Source organism: Prenolepis imparis, unplaced genomic scaffold (assembly GCF_030444845.1).
Source record: "Prenolepis imparis isolate NDT839.2.m4 unplaced genomic scaffold, iyPreImpa1.0 SCAF_2, whole genome shotgun sequence".
In the NCBI taxonomy this organism is placed as follows: domain Eukaryota; kingdom Metazoa; phylum Arthropoda; class Insecta; order Hymenoptera; family Formicidae; genus Prenolepis; species Prenolepis imparis.
In genome coordinates this window covers 23,112,780-23,133,179 of record NW_028141160.1, presented here as the reverse complement: position 1 = coordinate 23,133,179, position 20,400 = coordinate 23,112,780, and the positions used below count along the sequence as shown (strand labels likewise).

The 20,400-nt window shown below is 36.8% G+C and overlaps 2 protein-coding genes across 3 annotated transcripts in view; one reads left to right on the top strand and one right to left on the bottom strand.

The window, feature by feature from the left end:
* Nucleotides 1-17,746, top strand: part of Pmca (plasma membrane calcium-transporting ATPase 3) — an 88,173-nt gene extending 70,427 nt beyond the window's left edge. Inside the window, exon 17 of one of the 2 annotated variants that reach the window (XR_014424798.1) lies at nucleotides 4,360-4,499. Coding sequence is in view for 1 of the 2 variants with exons in the window: in XM_083032287.1 (XP_082888413.1) it covers nucleotides 17,500-17,562 (63 nt within the window). In the remaining variant the exon portion in view is untranslated. Of the gene's footprint in view, nucleotides 1-4,359; nucleotides 4,500-17,499 lie in introns of those variants that run through there. The other variant, XM_083032287.1, reaches the window with a different exon arrangement.
* A 1,402-nt stretch (nucleotides 17,747-19,148) lies between these two features.
* Nucleotides 19,149-20,170, bottom strand: Hoka (membrane protein hoka). The gene is made up of 3 exons (XM_083032336.1): nucleotides 20,010-20,170; nucleotides 19,549-19,632; nucleotides 19,149-19,452 (listed from the first exon to the last, which is right to left on the bottom strand). The coding sequence occupies exons 1-3, from the start codon at nucleotides 20,095-20,097 to the stop codon at nucleotides 19,298-19,300; spliced, it is 327 nt and encodes a 108-aa protein (XP_082888462.1). The 5' UTR covers nucleotides 20,098-20,170; the 3' UTR covers nucleotides 19,149-19,297.
* Between the last annotated feature and the right edge of the window lie 230 nt (nucleotides 20,171-20,400).

Here is a 20,400-nt window from a genome sequence, read left to right as displayed (position 1 = left end):
TAAGAGGTGTTTTTTTTTTCGGGGGAGATAGTCTCTCTGAGATGGTAGCCGAATCACACTCTAGTGACATATGTTTGCCGAATGCATGCAGCTGATCCATATAGCCTATAGATCTTCTTTTCATTTTTTTATTTTTGTATTGTACAATATGAATTGTGTCTTTTTGTGATCGTGTGTGATGCTCGATATTTTCCTCGTGTATTGCTTGTGTATTTTCCTTTTTGCCGATGACTCCTGCCTGGTCTGCTATATATACACGTTCTCTCTCTTTCACGTTCATACGAAACATTGACGACCGTACAGAGTGCATCCTGTTTCTTTCTGGCGTGTCTCGGACATTATTTTGCCAGATTTTTGCGTCGGAGATTCGCGCGTCTAATGTTTCGTTTCGCTCTTCAATCATGATAGAAAATAATCCGCCAAAGGATGGATCATCGAACGGTGAGTCGAATGTCATCGAGTCATCTCTCGATGCGTTTGCGAGTATTGTAGAGACTCCGAAAGAATGCAGAGGTTTATTTAGACGAATCCTTATTCTGAAACGAGAAACTACTCTATAAAAGACCAACATCTTATCGATCATCTTAGGACATCCGTCGGTTCCTTAATCGAGGACGCTACTTCTAAGGTTACTCGCGAACTCTCGATTAATTCGCGATAATAAATGTGTATACAGGGTGCAGCTGAAAGGTAAGATTAGAACTTTTTCTCGCAGTCGATACTTTTTTTTCTTGGCCTTTTCGCATCATTTGCTCGTCGGCATCTGTATATTTCATCGCTGAAACTGACGTTTCAATCATTCGACGCGATACTTTTTAGCCGAAGTTACTTGTCTGACCAGTCACGGGCGTTTTCCACTGCCGCGATTAAAAATTTCTATAATTGTTCTCGTGTTGTAATTTTACGTAAGTAACAAATTTTACGTAAGTAAAAAATCCGTTTGATGGTCGATCGCAATCGCAGTGAAAAAGTTTTGCGATTGTCCGCCATGAGCTTGCGTAAGTAGAAAACCTCAACCGATGGTCCGCCGCGCTCGCTAAGTAGAGAAACCCAGATTAGGACGACGCCGCAGTAGAGGAAGCGCGTCACTGATCAGCCATCGAGTGCAAAAATTAGCGAGACAGTTAATTGGCAAAATCGAGAGTTATAATCTCGCGGAGCGAAAAAAATCTCGATGTTATTCGCGACGAAAGACACATTTTTTCGCCATTAATCGATATCGAAGAGATATTCAGCTTGTCGAGATTATATACCTCTATTTAACTTTCCGGAATTAATTGACAGTAGGATTATACATCTCACGAGTCGAGGACATCAAGATTTATCTGAGCGCGAATCGCAGCTTTCTGTCGCTTCTATTTCTGAGAAGAGGTTGATACAACGAGCTTTCCCAAATCTCATGTATCGTGTTGCTTGATTAAGTGGCAATCCAGACTCTTGTCTCTCGTTCGCTCTCCTCTCCTCTTGCTTCTTCTATAACCGTATCTCTGTCTATCTGTCTAACTCTCTGTTCTATCTCTATATGCTTTCCTCTCTCTCACTTTTCTTTCCTATCTTTCTCTCGATTGATTAAGGCTTCTCCGACGCTACGAGAGAAACAGAAAATGCGCACTCTGTATGACCGCATAAATGTCGCGCGTCGATTCGTCCCGCGTTCTTCGGCGTTCACCAGCTTCGTCGAGACTTCCTTCAAGGTGATATGCAGCCACTTTATATTTCAATAGTTCTTTTAAAAAATTCAATAAAAATTTATTTCATAAAAGTTAAAATTCCTTTGGAAAGTAAGTCAAAATTTGACATTTCGCGAGATTGAAAAAAGTTTCGATTTTATTTTTAATGAAGCAGACAATAGATTTCGAATATATATGAAATAAATTTTAATAATTTTAACTTTGGAGGAAGTCGCGTGCCGGATGCTGGAAACTCGTCGCCGAATGCGCGACGCGAATCGCGCTCGTGACGCTTCTTCTCGATCATCGTAAATCAATTATATCATTGGCCGCGCATGTGTGCCAGCCATGTTTGCCACTCAGCTTGGCTCATATATCGCGTTCGCAATAGAGGAACGCAATAGAAGACGCAATTGTTTTTTTTTTTATTGTGTCTTATTCGTTTTGAAATTTCGACCAGCCAGCAGCTTCGTTCCTCAAGCCGTCGACAATACGCAGAGATAGAAAGAGTCGATTGTGAATATATCTTTTTTTTTATTTTTTTTTTTAGTTTCTCCGATGACTACATATAGGATGCTTTTCAGCAACACAGATGTAACACAGTGTTTTCACAAGCCGACACTGCTAAAATGCTGATCGTCTGTGTCGTCGTTTTTTTATCATTTCATGATACCAACAGTTTAACGTTTGATATCATTTTTTTGTCTGCATATGGGTATTCTGATAGGAGATAAATTTAAAAAAAATGTTGTAAAGTGAAATAAAAAAACTAAGCAGCGTTCCAGCTGCAAGTCGATACTTTGTAAGACCCAGTGATATGAACTGTGTTCCGTTGCTGGAAAGCACCCAATGTCGATGGGTGCATGCGATGTTGCGCGGCAAGTTGCAAGCAATAATAGTTGAGGCAGAGCGGCGACGTCGGTACATCTTTTTTTTCCAGGCCGCATTCGTTTACCCGCGCAATTGCGAGGTACTCGAGTAGAAGCGATCGACGAACATCGGGACGAGTTTGCAAAAGTGGTAATCGGCAGTAGAAATGTATCCTCCAACCGACTTAAAGTCGATTTTTCCTTGGCAAAAACTAATGGTTTAATCGATCACACAAAGATCGCACCATGAATCGAAAAATTATTAAAAATTATTATTTTTAAAAAAATATATCATTTTTATCAATCAAAAATTTAAATAAGACTGTGAATCTTTGTACCAAGTTCTCGCTAAGAACAAATCGACTTTGATTGATTCCCACATTTGCTAAGCTCAAGCTCCCCTCCCTTCTGTCATAGGATGCCTTGAATTATCAAAGTTGCTAGGAGAAGTGATAAACTGCATTTTGCAGACTTAACACTTTGTGGACCGGGTGACGAATTTATATATTTCGGATATTTTCACGAGATTACCTAAGACGATGATAGCGATTTACAATCATACGCGTTATGAATTAGAAGAATGTCTCTTCATATCATAATCATATTTTATAGAGTAGCCGTGCATAAAAATGATATTCGAGATTTTTGTCTCGCGTTCAACACAGTTCAATGCATTTATTAAAATCGCCCGTCCTCAATGTGTTAAGCGTTCTCAAGTCTAACGTCTTTCGCACATGATTCCGGAGAATCATCAAGATCGTTCTCTCACTCTCTCTCTCTCTCTCTATTTCTATCCCTCTCTTTCTTGCCGAAGTATCGCAAAGATTCTCACATGCAACTCTCATAAACCACTCTTTCCTATCCCTATACCGACGCAGCTGCTCCGAACTCTGTGTTCTAATATAATGCCTTGTTCCGCAGGGTGAGCCAAGCCCCAGCTAGTTATGTGATATCTTATGGCATCGCTGCTTTCTGTCTTGTTTACGTATCTGAAAAATGGCGGGAATGCAAAGTCGGAATGAGAGTCACGAGGTGAATCGGATAATAGTACAAGAGATCCGATCTTTGATTGGATCGAATTTAATCTGAATCATTCGATAAATTGGAAAAGTTAAAGTGGGTTATAAGAAGTGAGTTGGAGAAGAGAATTTTTTTTTTCCATATACGATTCAACTTCCGATTCCATTCCCCCGCCGTTGCTATACATATTAATATATCTGTATAGGGTGTCCCAAGACTGGACCTCATTATCCTTCAACGAAAGCTTCCTCGATTGATCTTTGGAATCGATCTTTCCTCTTCTGTTTGAAAATAGTTTAAAAACTTTAAATTAAAGATTTTAAATTTAAAAAAATAGTTTTGATTTCAATTAGAGAGATCCCGCAAGAGGATTAAAGATCGACTCCGAAAATGAGAAAGGATGAAAAGAGGAGCTCTCGCTGAAGCATAATAGGGGTGCAGTTTTTTGGGGGCGGACAGTTTTTCCGCATCGATGCGGAGAATCTTCATTGTGCGTATATGTGTAAAATACATATACATATACACGCAAACGTTGTTATACACGCGGCGTTATGAATATCTCTCTGAGCCTGAACCTGAACATTTTTTTTTCCTATATCTATATTTCGAGTGCGTGTGCCGGCAGCCTGCAACTTGCTGTTGCGTGTGCCTGTCATCTATATCTATCTCTCTCTATCTCTCTCTCTCTTTCTCTCGCTCTCGCGCATCGGCGACGTCGTCGGCTGGTTCGCCGTCGTCGCCGATCGACTACCAGATCCAGATCAGATTCATCTGACCGTTACCGGCTTTCCAATTTGCAGATTCGCGTAGTGAACGCATTTCGGCAGGGCCTAGACCCGCGCTACGGCGAGCACAGCAGCACCACCCTGGCGGAGGTACTGAGGAAGCAGTCGTCCTTGAGCAAGCGACTCTCGCAGACTAGCAGCATCGAGTACGCCGACAACATACCGGACGAGCTCACCATACCGGAAATCGACGTCGAGAGGCTCTCGAGTCACAGTCACACCGAGACTGCCGTTTAGAGACGACGTCGCCGCGTCGTCGGTAGCGACGCCTACTACTACTACTATTACTACTACTACTACTACTACTACTACTACTACTACTACTACTACTACTACTACTACTGCTACTACTCCTACTACTACTACTACTGTCACTATGAACAGGCTGACGATAACGATAACGATGACGACGACGACTACGACGACGACGACGACGACGACGACGACGTCTTCGCCATCTTCTCGCGCTCGTCGTCTCCCCGTGGTCGTCGTTCGTTCATGAAGAGAAGAGCAGGGGGTTTATAGAAAGTGGATTTCGGGGGGAGAGAAAAACTGTACGAGAGAAAGGGGGTACGGGAAGAGGGAAGGAGCGGAGTGGAGGATCCGTTGTTAGTCGCTTCGACGAATGCGCGCAACAAAGAGTGTCGCGTCTCCGGGGGTTCGATCGGGCCCCCCCCCCCTTATTCTCCCCCCTTTTATTCTCGCGACGCGAAAACGACGCGATAACGACCGCTGCAGCGTGTGCGAGAAAGACATCAATTATAAAAAATATTACCCCAAAGTAACGCACCACTGCCTCCTATACGTAGTTCAGTTATGTTACGTACGCCTCCCCTTACGTTCCCTCACCGTACCACCTTGCGTCTCTTCTTCGTGTTTCTCTCTTATTATATCGTGTGCGTGTGTGTGTGTATGTGTGTGCGTGTGCGTGTTTGTTGAGAATTCTTTCGTTCCTCTTCGACGCTGTGTGGAAGAAGCGCGACGACGGCTGGGGATGCGGAAGAAAGGGCAAAGAGAGGAGGAAAGAGAAAGGAATTTAATTTGAGAGGGAGAGAAAGAGAGAGAGGGAGAGAGAAAGAGAGAAAAAAAGGGAAAGTTTGAAAATGTACACAGCTTATCTTGAATCGTATCAGAATCAAACTGTGTCGACTCCCCTCTTGTCTTCTTTCTTCTATTACTTTCATCCCTTCGCCGTTTCTTCCCCCGGTTCTCTCTAGTTGTCTTCTTTCTTCTTCGTTTCGCCGTGTGATATTCTCTCTCTCTCTCTCTCTCTCTCTCTCTCTCTCTCTCTCTCTCTCTCTCCTCGTTTTCTCGCTCTTTCTCTCGCTCCGTGTCTCTCTCTTCATCTCTATCTTTGCCTTTCTTGCTCTCTCTTTCTCTATTCTTTCTTATTAACATATTGTTATTCCTCCGATGATCATTCTTTCTTTTTTTCGTTTCTCTCTCTCTCTTTCTCTCCCCCTTCGCGACTCTTTCTCTTTCCCTTTATCGCTCTCCCAATCTCTCTCTTGCGCGCTTGACTTAAGGATGATCTAGTCACTAGTTTGTATTACTCTAATACTTCCGTGAATATACTCTGCACTGGGGGTGCCTTACTGAGAGAACAGAGTTCGAGGAGAAGAAGAACAAAAGCGCGAAAAGCAGGTGTCTGTAAATGTAAATTGTTTTGTAGCGTGGTTACACCATGTTGCGATATATCTATATATACATATATCAATGAGAAGAAGCGAAAGAGAGAATAATTCTGGGAAGATGGAAATGGAGAAGGGCGAGAAGAGAGGGTTGGAGAAAAATATATTACGTGTATAAAGTCGCACCGAGATTCTTCTTCTTTGCCGAAAAGGGATGCAGATTACGGAATCGATCGCCACGACATTGCCATTATTACGCTTAAATCGATACGGAGATCCTGACAGTAAAGGCGTAATCACACGCGCTGTGCTTTAGCAATATATATGTATATATATATATATATATATATAATATATCCATATATATGTATATATATATATTTATTGTATATTATATAAAGCGAGGAAGAAAAGAAAGATCGAGGACGGAGACGGGACGACGTGACGGTGATTTGAACGCTTGCACACGCAGTGAACAAAAATGGGACGGACACACGCGAGCGGACGATAATACTTACGATCGGGGAGAGATCACATTTTAACGACTCGTTTATAATCGCTTCATCGCCGAGGGACCTAAAACGACCTAAAAAAAATAAAATAAAAAAACAAGGAAAACGAGGGTAGGTTCCCCTGGGTAAAATAAAAAAGAAAGAACACGAAACAAGATTTTCGTTCATCCTGTGACTACGATGTTATTCTCAGGACCTGTCGATTTCACATAACGTTACGAAGCGCGTAAATATATATATATTTAAAAAAAAGAAATATATATATATATATAAATAAATAAATATAATTATAAATATCACATCATAAGACACACACTTGAGAGAGAGGGAAATATCCGTATCGTGACGAAATGTGTTTCTTCTCACGGCTGTTCGAGAGCAAGAGAACAACAAAAGGAGAAAGAAAGAAAACGAAGTAAAAAGAAACAGGATAAGGCAAAGAGAGGGAAGATGTAGAGATTTCGCGAGATTGCTCGATTACGCGATTATGATCGAGAAACGCCATCGGATCCCGACGTAAACGTTGGCAATATAGGTTTATTATACTTCGTCGTATAAGTTTTACGTTCTTAAGTGCAAGACCGCTGCCAAATAATAGAGAATAGCGTGTAATGTATGTACGAAGTCGCATCTCCATGAAGTCAGTAGCTCATATTTCGTAGTTTTAATTTACGTTTGTTTCTCTACTGCCCTTTTTCGCGAAAGAGAGAGAGAGAGAGAGAGAGAGAGAGAGAGAGAGAGAGAGAGAGAGAGAGAGAGAGAGAGAGAGAGAGAGAGAGAGAGAGAGAGAGAGAGAGAGAGAGAGAGAGAGAGAGAGAGAGAGAGAGAGAGAGAGAGAGAGAGAGAGAGAGAGAGAGAGAGAGAGAGAGAGAGAGAGAGAGAGAGAGAGAGAGAGAGAGAGAGAGATGAGAGAGGGAGAGAGAGAGAGAGGGAGGGAAGAAAAACACATCGAGTGTAGGGAGGAGAGAAGAATGACAAGAAGAAAGAATATATACATGCAGAGAGAAGTGTGTTAAGTAAAGGGAAAAGAGGGAAAACATTTTCGAGTCTTCGAAGTACCTAAGTCAAGTCATTACACCGTCATCGGTTATACATTATACGAGGATTAGACAATGGAAAATAAAAAAAGAGAATATAAGTAAAAAAAAAAGCAAAGAGAGTTCTCTCTCTTTTAGGTCCGTATATAATATAATAACATACATGATAGGACTTCGTTTGAAACAGGCTTTAAGAGGCCTATTTACTGCACCTTATTCTAGTCTTAAGCACTCTATATGCCTTACACTGCCAAATAATAAAGACGCGCTGTTGTTATGTATACCTTTGTGTTACACGCACGCACACGAATACACAAACACACACACGACAAGCACGTATTATTACATATACGAACATGCATTGTCATCTTCCATTATTGTTATCACGACGTTGCGACTCAATCATCGCCATTTTTCAATTTTTCTGATTTTCTTAGGACCGCGAATAGTCGTTCTCTCTCTTATTCTGCGCTTAAATATGCACAAAAGGGACGCAGAATGCGAAAATCCAAAATTGGGATTAATTTCACGAAGGTTTCAAAAAAGCAAATCCTCGTGAAGATAAAGTTAACTTTTGGGTAATTTTCGCAATTTCGCAGATTTCCATTATGATTCTTCCTTTGCCGAAGAAGCTAATTCAAATCCGACACAAAAAGAAATGTCTAGAGATAAAGTCTTTCGGACTTTTCGGAAAATCAAGTTGGAAACGATTTTCAACACATATTTAATATGTGAACACGATTGATCTATATCGTTTCTAATTCAATTTTTTCCATTACCTTTTGCTGTCAGGAATTAGATATTGACGATAACAACTTTGTGATTACGAAAAGAAAGAGGACAAATGATGACCGATTGTGACTCGAGAGCAAATTTTCACACAAATACATTCGCACACTTATATACACACATACATATATTTTCGTTATCGTCATCGCGTCATCTTGCCATTCTCAACTACATTTCTGTTCCCTTCTTCGCTCATCATTGGCAAAATATCGCGCGAGTCATCCCGTCCCTTATTAACTGAGAGGAGCATCGAGAATATTTTTATGCGCCATTAATGCGATTCTTATATTGTATCTATGTACTTGAAAACGCATTTCTCTCGCGCAGTGTATTAAAAACACAAAAAAAGTATCGCGTGGCTGTACCTCCGACGATTATGTCTTAACGCGTGATTCGACTAACGAAAACGACTTATATAGCTCGAGGGTCGTTTCACGGGACGATCCCGGTTGCGAGGGTGTGTGCAGGATGTTTCCTCGATCTTTAAGTTTAACAATGGTCTCTTACGAGATGAAAATGTAGAGTCGATCCTTCTCTCTCGGCGACTAAATATATTCTATATAAATATACTTCAATAGGTTCTTCCCCTAGATTGTTAAAATTCGGAGAACGAGTAAATTCTCGCAATTAATCGTATAAGAAGCAAGATTATTTATTTTGCAAATTATTTGTGAAAAATTTTCGCTTTGCTTCTCGATATAAATAATTCACAGTTTGTAAAAAGAGAAGACACTTTTCGACTCTTTAGTTGAGAAAAAATATACTACAGATCAAAAGAAAGAGGAATCCGTTGTTAAAGTTAAAATCGAGTCGCACAGCTGACAGCGACTGTCAGAAACAATGTCAACCAGATTGTTTCGCGCCGCAGAATTTATATTCTTGTCCACATGTGTTGATATACATATATATATACATGTATATGTATGTATACGTAGATACAAGGATTTATTTGTAAGCGAATAATTCTCTCACCATTTTTCCAAGAGCCTTGTAAATCCGCCAGAGCTGCTGGGAAGTTCTAAGATCAGCGTGCTTTCACTTCTTCACCTTCTTCTCACTTTGATAGGCTTCGAAATAGGCGAGAAGGAAAATTTAAAAAAGACAAAGAAATATCGATATGTAATCGTCGTCCTCGGATATTACAGACGATATTGTTGAGATTACATTACACTCTTAAACTTTCGAGTCTGGTTGCATCTCGGATCGGACGAGCCCATGATCAGCATCGTGCTTTTACGGTCCAATTGTGTTCTAGAAAAAAAAAACAGAAAGAGAAAAAAGTTATTGATAGAGTTATTGAAGAAGCGAAAGCGATCGTCGCTTTGGGGGATGACTTCTTCCGAAGACTCTCTCTTTCTATTTCCATCCATTAACCTTGCAATCATCGGTCGAGTCGCGAATCGCAACATCTCTCTAGACAGCTCGATTCGATCGAGGTACAACTGGGCTTCGGTGGTGCAAAACGTCGAGCACGTAGTATACATACATAAATGCGATCGTCGTTCGCCAGTTCGGTCCTAGATTCGAACCGGCGAACTCGAACTGTCAATCCGCGAATAACTGTCAAGCGTTTTCCCGAGGAACGAGAAAAGGGATCCGCGAACTCGACATAGTCGCGTCGACACGTAAGGTATTAACCCGGTTGGCGGTTGTTCGTGTATACGGGTGTTTCCTCATTCAATTCCACACACTTCCGATGCAGCGAGATTGTTGCGAGTCAACCGGCTGGTGCCGGTTGCGTTGTACGCTGCGATTGTTGCATAATAATAATAATAATGATAATAGTAATAATAATAATATTAATAATAATATTAATAATAATAATAGTAATAATGGTCCTGTGTATCTCTTCCGAGCTGCGTTTCCCGAGCAATTGTTCGTTAAAAATGTTCCTTTTCTCGTTCGCTCGAACAAAACTCTGACGAGGTCTTTGTAAATAGCGTTAAATATATTAAACAAATATAGAGTACGCTTCTCCCCTCTCCTCCTCCACCTTCTCCACTCCCTAGAGAAAGTATATAATTATCTCGAGCACGCGTTGGGGAGGAGCCAAAACGGGTTAATACCATGTGTTTCGCGCAAAAGAAACTCACCCGTTTATAATTCTCTCAGGATCTCGTTAACGCGCTTCGCGAACAAACGTTGTTTTTTCTTTTATGTTTACATAATATATAAATAATTGACGCGACACACTCACTCATGTCTCAGCGATAGCATCATCGTCTCCGGATGATCCGCAAAACTCGATTTCCGCTGACAAATTAAAGGAAACACGCGTGGATCCTGAAATATATCTCTCTTTTTCGCTCGATTACATCTTTGCGCATAATTTGTTTCTCACGTATGCATATGAAAGAAAGTATGAAGATTGATTCTCGATCGAACGTTGCAATCAGTAATCGCACCATTATAATTATTGTAAGTTGTTAATTTATTTGCGTTTGTGTGTTTAATCGACTGTCTGTAAATACGCGCGTGGATTAATTAATACAGCAAATTAATCTCGTGGGAGAAGAATTTGAAATAATATTACATCGATATTTTTTGTTTCGATAAATGTGTTGTCAATCTCGTTTTCTCAGACATTGAAGATAGCCATATGTTTTTTCTTCGTGTGCAAACATGAAGAAGAAAGAATAAATAAAAAAATAAAGAAAATTGAAACAATATATAAGTAAAGAGAAATAATATTACATCGATATTTTTTTGTTTTAGGATAACGATATGTCTCTCGATAAATGTTAACAATCTTATTTATTCAGAAATTAAAGATAGCCATATTTCTTCTTCGTATGTATATTATATATAATATATATATGAAGAAGAAAGAAGAAATTAAAAAAAGAAAATTGAAGTAATAAGTAAAGAAATAATGTTATACCATTATATTTTCTTGTTTCATGATGGTTGTGTGTTTCTTCTTGTATATCTACATACGAGGGCAGTTCGATAAGTCAGTGACTTTTACAAGATATGGCACTCAAATCGCAATCTAATTTTATTTCTGATATTTACCATCTTATTTAAGTATACACACCAAGTTTCAAGTAGATCTGTCAAATAGAAATTTTTTGACAGCGTTCTAAAGCGGATAAGTTTGTGTTTTTTGCTAAAATGGAAAAAAGTGAATTTCGTGTGCTAATAAAACATTACTTTTTGCGTGGAAAAACCATTAAGGAAACTGAAGAAAAGCTAAAAAAGTATTATGGGGACTCTGCTCCGTCGCATGGAATGGTTCACAAGTGGTTCACTGAATTTCGTTGTGGTCGTACAAGCACGAATGATGCTGAGCGCCCGGGACGTCCGAATGAGATCACAACTGAAGAAACAGTCAATAAAATCCATGATATTGTATTGGACGACCGTCGAGTGAAGATACGCGAGATAGCCAAGATGGTAAACATCTCAAACGAACGTGTTTTTAATATCTTGCATAAACATTTGGGCATGAAGAAGCTGTCGGCCAGATGGGTGCCGCACTTGCTCACAATCGACCAAAAACCACAACGAAGTTCAGTGAACCACTTGTGAACTATTCCATGCGACGGAGCAGAGTCCCCATAATACTTTTTTAGCTTTTCTTCAGTTTCCTTAATGGTTTTTCCACGCAAAAAGTAATGTTTTATTAGCACACGAAATTCACTTTTTTCCATTTTAGCAAAAAACACAAACTTATCCGCTTTAGAACGCTGTCAAAAAATTTCTATTTGACAGATCTACTTGAAACTTGGTGTGTATACTTAAATAAGATGGTAAATATCAGAAATAAAATTAGATTGCGATTTGAGTGCCATATCTTGTAAAAGTCACTGACTTATCGAACTGCCCTCGTATATTATATGATTATCGTGTTGTTTAGAATTAGTTACTCGGCGGGCCCGAGTATCTTTGACCGTGTAATAAATAATAAATATACCGTATATTGATCGGGATATACATACCCTCGCGTTAATCATGTAACGAAAGCAAACCACGCGCGTGCTTACGCGTACACCTCGTTTCTGCATTTCGATTCGGAAGACCTTCAGGAAGGCCGAAATAGAAGTTGAAGAGAAATATAGAGCTGAAGAACCGCTCTAGAATTTTTTTTTTTTTTTCGCAATGACCGAGTCTCGAACGATCAATTTCTTCGTTTTTTTTCTCCTCCCCCGAATGTACTCGAGTCAGTAATTATAATATACATGTACATGTATACATATCTTGTTCTACATATATACGTACATGTATAGATGTACCTATAAAGTTATTTCTAGAGCGACTTCGATCGAGATAAAAAAAGAAACTCGACGTTATTATTCTAGTTTCGATCGCACGGATTAGGCGAGAAAGAGAGAAAGATAGAAAAATTGTATGCGAAGAGAGAAGATAGTTGGGCTCGCTTTTTTTTTTTTTTAAAGAAGAGAAGCCGAACGATGGTGAATTATTTACGCTACGCGATGGGTGCGTCAACATACACACACACACACACGTAGAGATATACGACATGTACGTATATACATCCGCTGTGCGACTGAATTTGTTTGTAGCTCCTCCGGAAGTCTGTGTATTTTGATACGAGGGATGGTGCGGGGGAAGGAGAGAGGGAGGTACGGTGAGGGATCGTCTCGTGTGCGGCGCGAGAGAGCGTCCACCGATTGTAAAAGTACTTATTATTATTATTATTAAGTATATAAGCGAGTAACACATTATTTATTGCGGTTAAAGTGTGGTGAATTCTAGGGAAGTTATGCAATTACGTTTCGCCGAGTGCAAGACAAGAGTTAATAATAAAGAGAAAAAAAAGAAAAAAAGAAGGAATTTGTTTCTCACGACGTGCAATCAATTAACCGAACCGTGAATAAGAGCGGTACTTAATGACGATAACGATAATTAAATAACGATATGATGATATTGATATGAAAAATGGAATGGAAAAAAAATGGAAGAATTATTCTGATTTTTATTAATTCTCTCTTTTGAATCTGCGAAAGTCTAATTCGCAGCGTTAAAATAAATTAAGTGCACGATTATTCGCAACTGACGAGCAAAAAAAGAGTGTGAAAATCGATTATTTTTCTTTTTTTTTTTTCAATCCGCTCACTCTTTTTCTTTCGACTTCTTGAATAATCGCTTGTTCATTGTCATTTGTTTTTTTGATTAATATCACTCTCACGATAAACGCTTTACGTCGTTTTTTTTTTAATGATTCCAATTCTCACGATCCACGAAAGAGATACACGAGAAATGTCTCTTCATTCCCGAACGATGATTATCCAGACATTGTTGTACACAATATAGTAAATTACATATACATAGCAAAATTATAAATATAAATATGAAATATAAATATGAACATAAACATAACTATAAAAAAATGAACATATAAATATAAATAAATATAAATATATAAATACAAACACAAAATGCAAATATAAATATACGATTATAAATATAAATACGATTATAAATATAATTATAATAAATATATATATATACACACAATTACGTCTATATACATATATTATATCCCGTTATAATTAATGCAGTGAAATATTTCTTGTATAATCAACATTCTTTTTTTCCGTAAATAATACTCTTGTCGAAGTAAAAAAAGTACATAAAGCATGCTGTACTTCCCTTAATTTAAGAGATATTTTGCAGCATTCATTAAAATGGGTTACTCTGTGTATGTGTAGGGTATCTTGAAAATTGTGTATCTTTTGTTTTTGTTGAAACACAAGGTTGATTTCGTTAATTACGTGATTTTTGTCATTGAAAAGATTAAAGGATTTTGGTGAATTGGAGGCTTCTGAAGAGAAAATGTATATATATTATACCTTAATAATATACATAAATCTTGTTGATTAATCAACGTCCGATAAATTTTAACAGATATATTTATTTATTAGAAGCCTCGTGATTGCGCCAAAATTATTTAATATTGCAAATCAAAAAAAAGAGAGAAAGATATACCAAAGTTCCGGAAGAGAGAACTTGAGAAAGATTTGACTGCATCTTTAATATATATGTCAAAGAATGCGCAACTTCCAAGGCATCTTATATGTATATGCTTATGTACATGCACGCGACGTTATATATATACATAAATAACGTAGCTTTAACGTTACTTAAGGAAATCGATAATCCGATGGTCGAGAAATGCTTAAATATTTCCTTCTCTCTCGGAAGGGATATATATAATTATATCACACGTTACGTTGATAATTTCATGATAATTGTTGATTTAGGATAGCGATAAAGTGACCGATGCGAGTAAATTTGCTCGAGATTCAGAAATTCGTCTAGCTTCAATTTATATAGCGATTATAGGCTATGATATATTAATATTAACACGTTGATTACCATATCACGTTATCGCGATCTCTGACCTAGACGAAGGATCAGCTGTTCTTATTTTTTTTTTCCAGGGGAACGTCGCGTCCCCCTTTTGGATCGCAAAATTCGGATCGATTATTTCGATCATTTTTGATTCCAATCTTTGGAATCAACGTGTTAATGACACGACGTGTGTTGACGATTCGATGATAGTCATCTGCGAGTTCACACTTAGCGCGTAGCTTAAGATTTAGTTTGTATAATTAGTGAAAAAAAAAAACAAAAAAGAGGTATGAGATAGTGTTCCACAAGATAGCATTCAATCCTTATTTGTTATTTATCGAGCAGGCTTCGACGGTAGACTATGTAATAAAAAAAAAAATATATATATATATAAAACAAAGAGACGACGCGAGAGAATGCCGAGAGCGACTTCCGCCGATATATATACATACATTTTACGTACATGTGTGTGTACGTAAAAGCGCTTCTCCTCCGTCGTGGATCTTCGACAAGATCTAGCGATCTAATACGCATAAGTTGTGCTTGCAAGCCGCGAGTTCGAATGCGTTCGTAAACGACGCAATTGAGTCATTTCTGTTAGTGTAATCTTCAAAATACACAATTACTTTTTGGAAAAAAAAATTTTTTAATACATTTCTCATCTCCGTAAAAAATTTATTTCATCAATTTATTATATTTAATCTTATTATTTGATGTTTATTTTAATTTTTACAAGAAAAATAAATATTTTCTTTGGGATTACGATGCACACAAATTAAAAAAAATTAATATATTATATATATATATATATATAATTTATTTATTTACTGTATAAATTTAAGAATGAGAAATATTAAAAAATTGAATAATGTTCTAATTTATAATATTAATCAGTTCCCACATGACTTAAATGCATGCGTCGTATAATGCATACTGCAATGGCGAATGCACTCATCTCCAGTGCTGTTTTATACACGCGAGAGTGATTTCGCGACCACGCGAAGATGCGATCTGTCGATCCTCGCCACGTTGAATTGTTTTTAAGCTGCGAACGAGAGATAGAGAGAAAATGTGCGTATGCGTGTGTGTATGTGTGTGAGAGAGAAAGAGAGAGAAAGAAAAACTCTTATACGTCGCTCGACGATGTCACCGCTGGACAAAACCGGACGTCCGATTGTTTCGGACAATTATGATATTATATATACATATATACATACATTGACGAACTTGTAATTACACACACGACTCTAGAGAACGATTCTAACTATTATCTTGTAAGAATTACTTACTTAATTTAGGACCTCTGTACAAACTATAACAGGCCCGTTGAAGGAAAAGAAAAACAAATACTACTGTGTATAAGAGAACAGAATATTTATAAGAAACTAAAAAAAAGATATCTTTCACTACTTTCAGCACTACTTTCAACATAATCATTGTAATAGCCACTCTCTTTAAAGATCGTAAAAAAAAAAGAAAGAAAAAACCAAACAACAGATTTCGTTATCACAGCTCGAGCTTCGTGCGAATTTTTCCGCCCCCTCCCGCTCACCCCCCATTATATAACAAACTGACTTCATGGAGGATATTTATACAACCTATGTAAGGATATCCTTCCGTAAAAAAAAATGAAATGCTATTGAAATAATCGCGTAAGAAGTTATTTTTCTTAATGTTAACTCTTGTGGATGACAAAGCGTTACTTTTTCTGTATATTTCTGCCGAGCAAATTTAAACCATTTTCATCGCACGCGCGTCATGTATCGACTTTGATATAATCGTGCACTCAATTATCTGTCTGTCGAGATGTAAAATCCAAGTCGAGCGGATAATATGATGGATAAATGGACGTTGACGATCCGCAAATAAAAATTATCGCGATTGCGCTCCATGTGCGTGTGACGTTTTCATATATAAAAGAAAATAATTTTAAAAAAAAGACAAAGAGAGAGAAGGACACCATACAAAGTCGGCAAATGAGCGCTGCTGCAAAAAACTTCGGAGTCCAAAAATTCTCGAGGTTTTAAGGGATTTTTATGTACTTACCCGAACTTAGACGACGGGATAATGATTGAATTAAAAATAATAGTACATAGTTGAAACCTATATACATGACTCTGTGGTATCGTTATTTCATTCATTCTGTTGCTCTACCATCACACGTACATCATACACATGCACCTCTCATGACACTTTGCGAGAACTTCCTTCTTCGTGGATCGCAGCGGTTTTCAAAAACTTTGAAAATTTGCGATAAAAACGAGAAAGTATTATAATAATTTAATAGAAAAAAAAGAACACACAATAGTATATTGCTGCTGTTTCATAAAATTTTATATGGAAGGAAGGACTCTGCGAAGTTTGTCATCACTAAATAGTAAAAAATATACTGCTCAACGTGATAAGTTCAATTGGGTATTTAAAAAAATATATTCATACCTTTTAGAATTTACAACAAACATATAGCACGTATTATCTGAGGAAATCGCATAGAGGCTTATCTTCTTTCTTCAATCCTTTCTTGAGAGACTGAGAGCCTTTTTTCCTACCTGTCAAAAATCGAAAAATTAGGTTCAAAAGCAAATTCCATATTACAATCGAACCCTTGTATCGTTTACACTTTTTTTGCGTTTCTATCGTTTAGAGCATGAGAAAATTCGCTTTCTAATTCTATGCATATCATCATTATTATAAAATAATCATGCAAATCTGAAAAGTCAAAGGAAAAGCAATGCAAGAAAAGTGATAAACAATAGGGAAGCAAAGGACGAAAGAATAAACGATGCAAAGATTGATTGTATTCGCCTTTAATCATACATATAAAAACTAAAAATATATTTAATTTTTTATCACCTTCAACATCTCAAGGTATTAGACAGCAGGCTAATATCCCAGATTGATCACCGAGGTCACTTTGCTGCTTGGACGTAACGAGACTAATCGCACTGCACTGATTTCCTTTTTCAACGTTGGATCTATCACGAAGTTGTCATCAATCTATCAAGGGAGGAAAATATTGTTTTTCAGTATTAAATTTTTAACACTTCTATTAATTGTTAAATAAAATGTTAAATCTTTGTGTTATTGTTAATGATTACAATAAAATATACATATATACAATAGGACCATAAAAATAAAATAAAAAAAGACGTTAATAGTATCATCTTTTTGCAGAAATACATCTTAAGAAATCTATCTTATACATATATTTATAGAAAAAATACATTTTAAATAAATTAATTAATTAAATTTTTAAATGAATATGCTAGAGAAAAGCAGAGGAAAAAATATAGCTTAGATTAATATATTCAATACATATAATAATAGATATATTTTTAAGAATTAGCATACCTTGCATACTGTTCGAGATATCGATACATTTTACAAGATCATGTATAAAGATTGCTCCAAATTTCTCTGAATATCCGCAATTCACCGCCATTCGAACGTTGCTGCAATTATTTCTGGAATTTCGCTGCGACGTCAACCAGATTTCCATCATATTGTGAAGAATCTGGAGAGGATAAAAGGCATGACAGACTAAACTCTCAAGTAGCGTTCAATCGTCTGATGACACTTACCAAAATGTTCTACAACTTATTCTATCACTACTGCTATTATTGACATGATAAAATATCACACTGTCTGAAGGAAGACTAGCCAAGTCCCTCGAGGAAGTATTGTACTCGTATCATTCTGTGATGCTGCCTTCGTATATTGAATTATACGACGATTTTATAGATTCTCTTCCTCGACGTGTTTTCGATTCTTCACTTATGCTATAATGATGCGTCTTCTGATTCAATAATTTTTATATCGATAAAAGCATATTGTTCCACTAAATTAAGTGATTAGCAACTTTGAGACGTAGAATCAATTTTATGATAAAAGAAAAAAAAATTTCCTCATCGAAAAGCGCTATGTATGCTATCTCTCTTTTAGGATGATTTCTCAAGAACATTTCTTGAAATTACAAGACTCATCAAAGATGTCGGCGTATCCGGATGTGGTAAAATAATATTTTTAATATTGATGCAAGGTATTTTTGCATATTATTTATCCTTTTACTTTGTTACAGGTATTTATCGTTGAATTCAAGTGCCATTGACTGTCAAAAGGCGCAGCAGCGTTTCTCAGGGAAATGTTTAATAATCGCATTGTATTTGAATGCCGACAAATCATCATAGAGATTTCTAAGCAAACTTCTCTTTTTCATACTGTTTAATAATTATATAGATGTGTGTATATAATTTAAATAATCTAAATCTATCTTGACAATGAACAATATTACTAAATAATAAATAATGATGAAACAATAAATATTCGCGGATAAATTAAAATTTTGGAATCGCCGATACGCGCAATATCGATCAACCTAATTACGCGATTTCTCTCGCTTTAAAGACATAATCATGTATAATAAACATTGGTTATTAATGTGTTAAACATGAACAATGTGTAATATTTCATACACTTTTATATTATATATATATATATATATCGCATAAAAAAACAAATTCAATATAATCAGAATATAATTATCTCAGAAATAATAAAGTAAAAATATTCACTTTGTTTCTACAAAAAAAACATTTATAAAATTCTACGTTACATAATTTATAATGTGAGGTAAGAGGGTAAAAAAATTTTTTTTGACTTTGTCAATTTAACTTTCGAGCTGCATCGCGGGTTGATAGGAGTTGTGTTCTTCGGTGTCGCCGATCACGAATTTCTGCAATATCGCATAAAATCCACAACCGAGCAGTAACATGCCGAAGCCTGACAAAATCACTATGGCCCAAGCAGGTATAGCTGTACCTCCTAAAAAAATAATTTAACGAATACTTAGATCTCGGTTCTCGTGCCCCCCCCCCCCTCCCCCCTCACACATTTTGTTTCATTACTATTCTTACTTACTGTAATAACGTCTGGTTATTGTCTTTCGACCCCTCAAAATTTTGCGCCTCGCTTCGACCTCTTCCAAAAATATGCCCATCAGAACTGTTTGATGTTGTTCAGAAAAGAAAGATTTGCAGTTCATTTTTTTTGTATAGCTATTATAACTTATATGCTATATATCACACACGTGCAACGTAGAATTGATTAATAAATGTATGCAAAAATAATAATTAAATAATATTGCATTTGAAAATTGATTATTGTTTAACTATATAATCGTTTTCCTTTTGATCAAATCTTCATCTTATTTTTAATCATTCAATAACAATTTCCGCGAGTAATGTAAAATGTAATGTAATATAAGACATAAAGAGTGAATCATCTTTGCTTTTACTATCGATTAGAAATAATTTATCGCCATGTTTCTTTCACATGCACATTAAGATTAAGATTATCTCTTGTTTTTTCCTTTTACTTACGTAAAGCGATAGTTAAATAGCACACGAACTTTTTGGAATACATTTTTCCCGAAAAATATTGATGCACGCTGGAGAAAGAAAGGAACATAAGCTTCGTTTTCGCAATTAACTACACCGGAGGTCTACGTAAGGCGTACTGAATCACACCTTCGATAAGAGATACGGATAACTGAGTGTACGGCTTATCTATTTCGAGATAGTGAGATACATTTTTGTTCGTAAACACACTTTATCACGATTTCTACCATCTCGACGTTGCATGAATGTAGAACGTTTAATTGAGAATTACGTATCTTCAATTGTCATTGCAGACATTATTAATACACTGAAATAATATTTGCAAATAATTTTCTTATAAATAATTGTATCAAAATAAGTGTCTCCGAAATGA

Coding starts and splice junctions, on each gene's coding strand:
- Hoka (XM_083032336.1), bottom strand. CDS start 20,097: ATGTTCCTTTCTTTCTCCAGCGTGCATCAATATTTTTCGGGAAAAATG. Junction 19,633..20,009: donor CTATTTAACTATCGCTTTAC/GTAAGTAAAAGG, acceptor AACATCAAACAG/TTCTGATGGGCATATTTTTG. Junction 19,453..19,548: donor AATAACCAGACGTTATTACA/GTAAGTAAGAAT, acceptor TTATTTTTTTAG/GAGGTACAGCTATACCTGCT.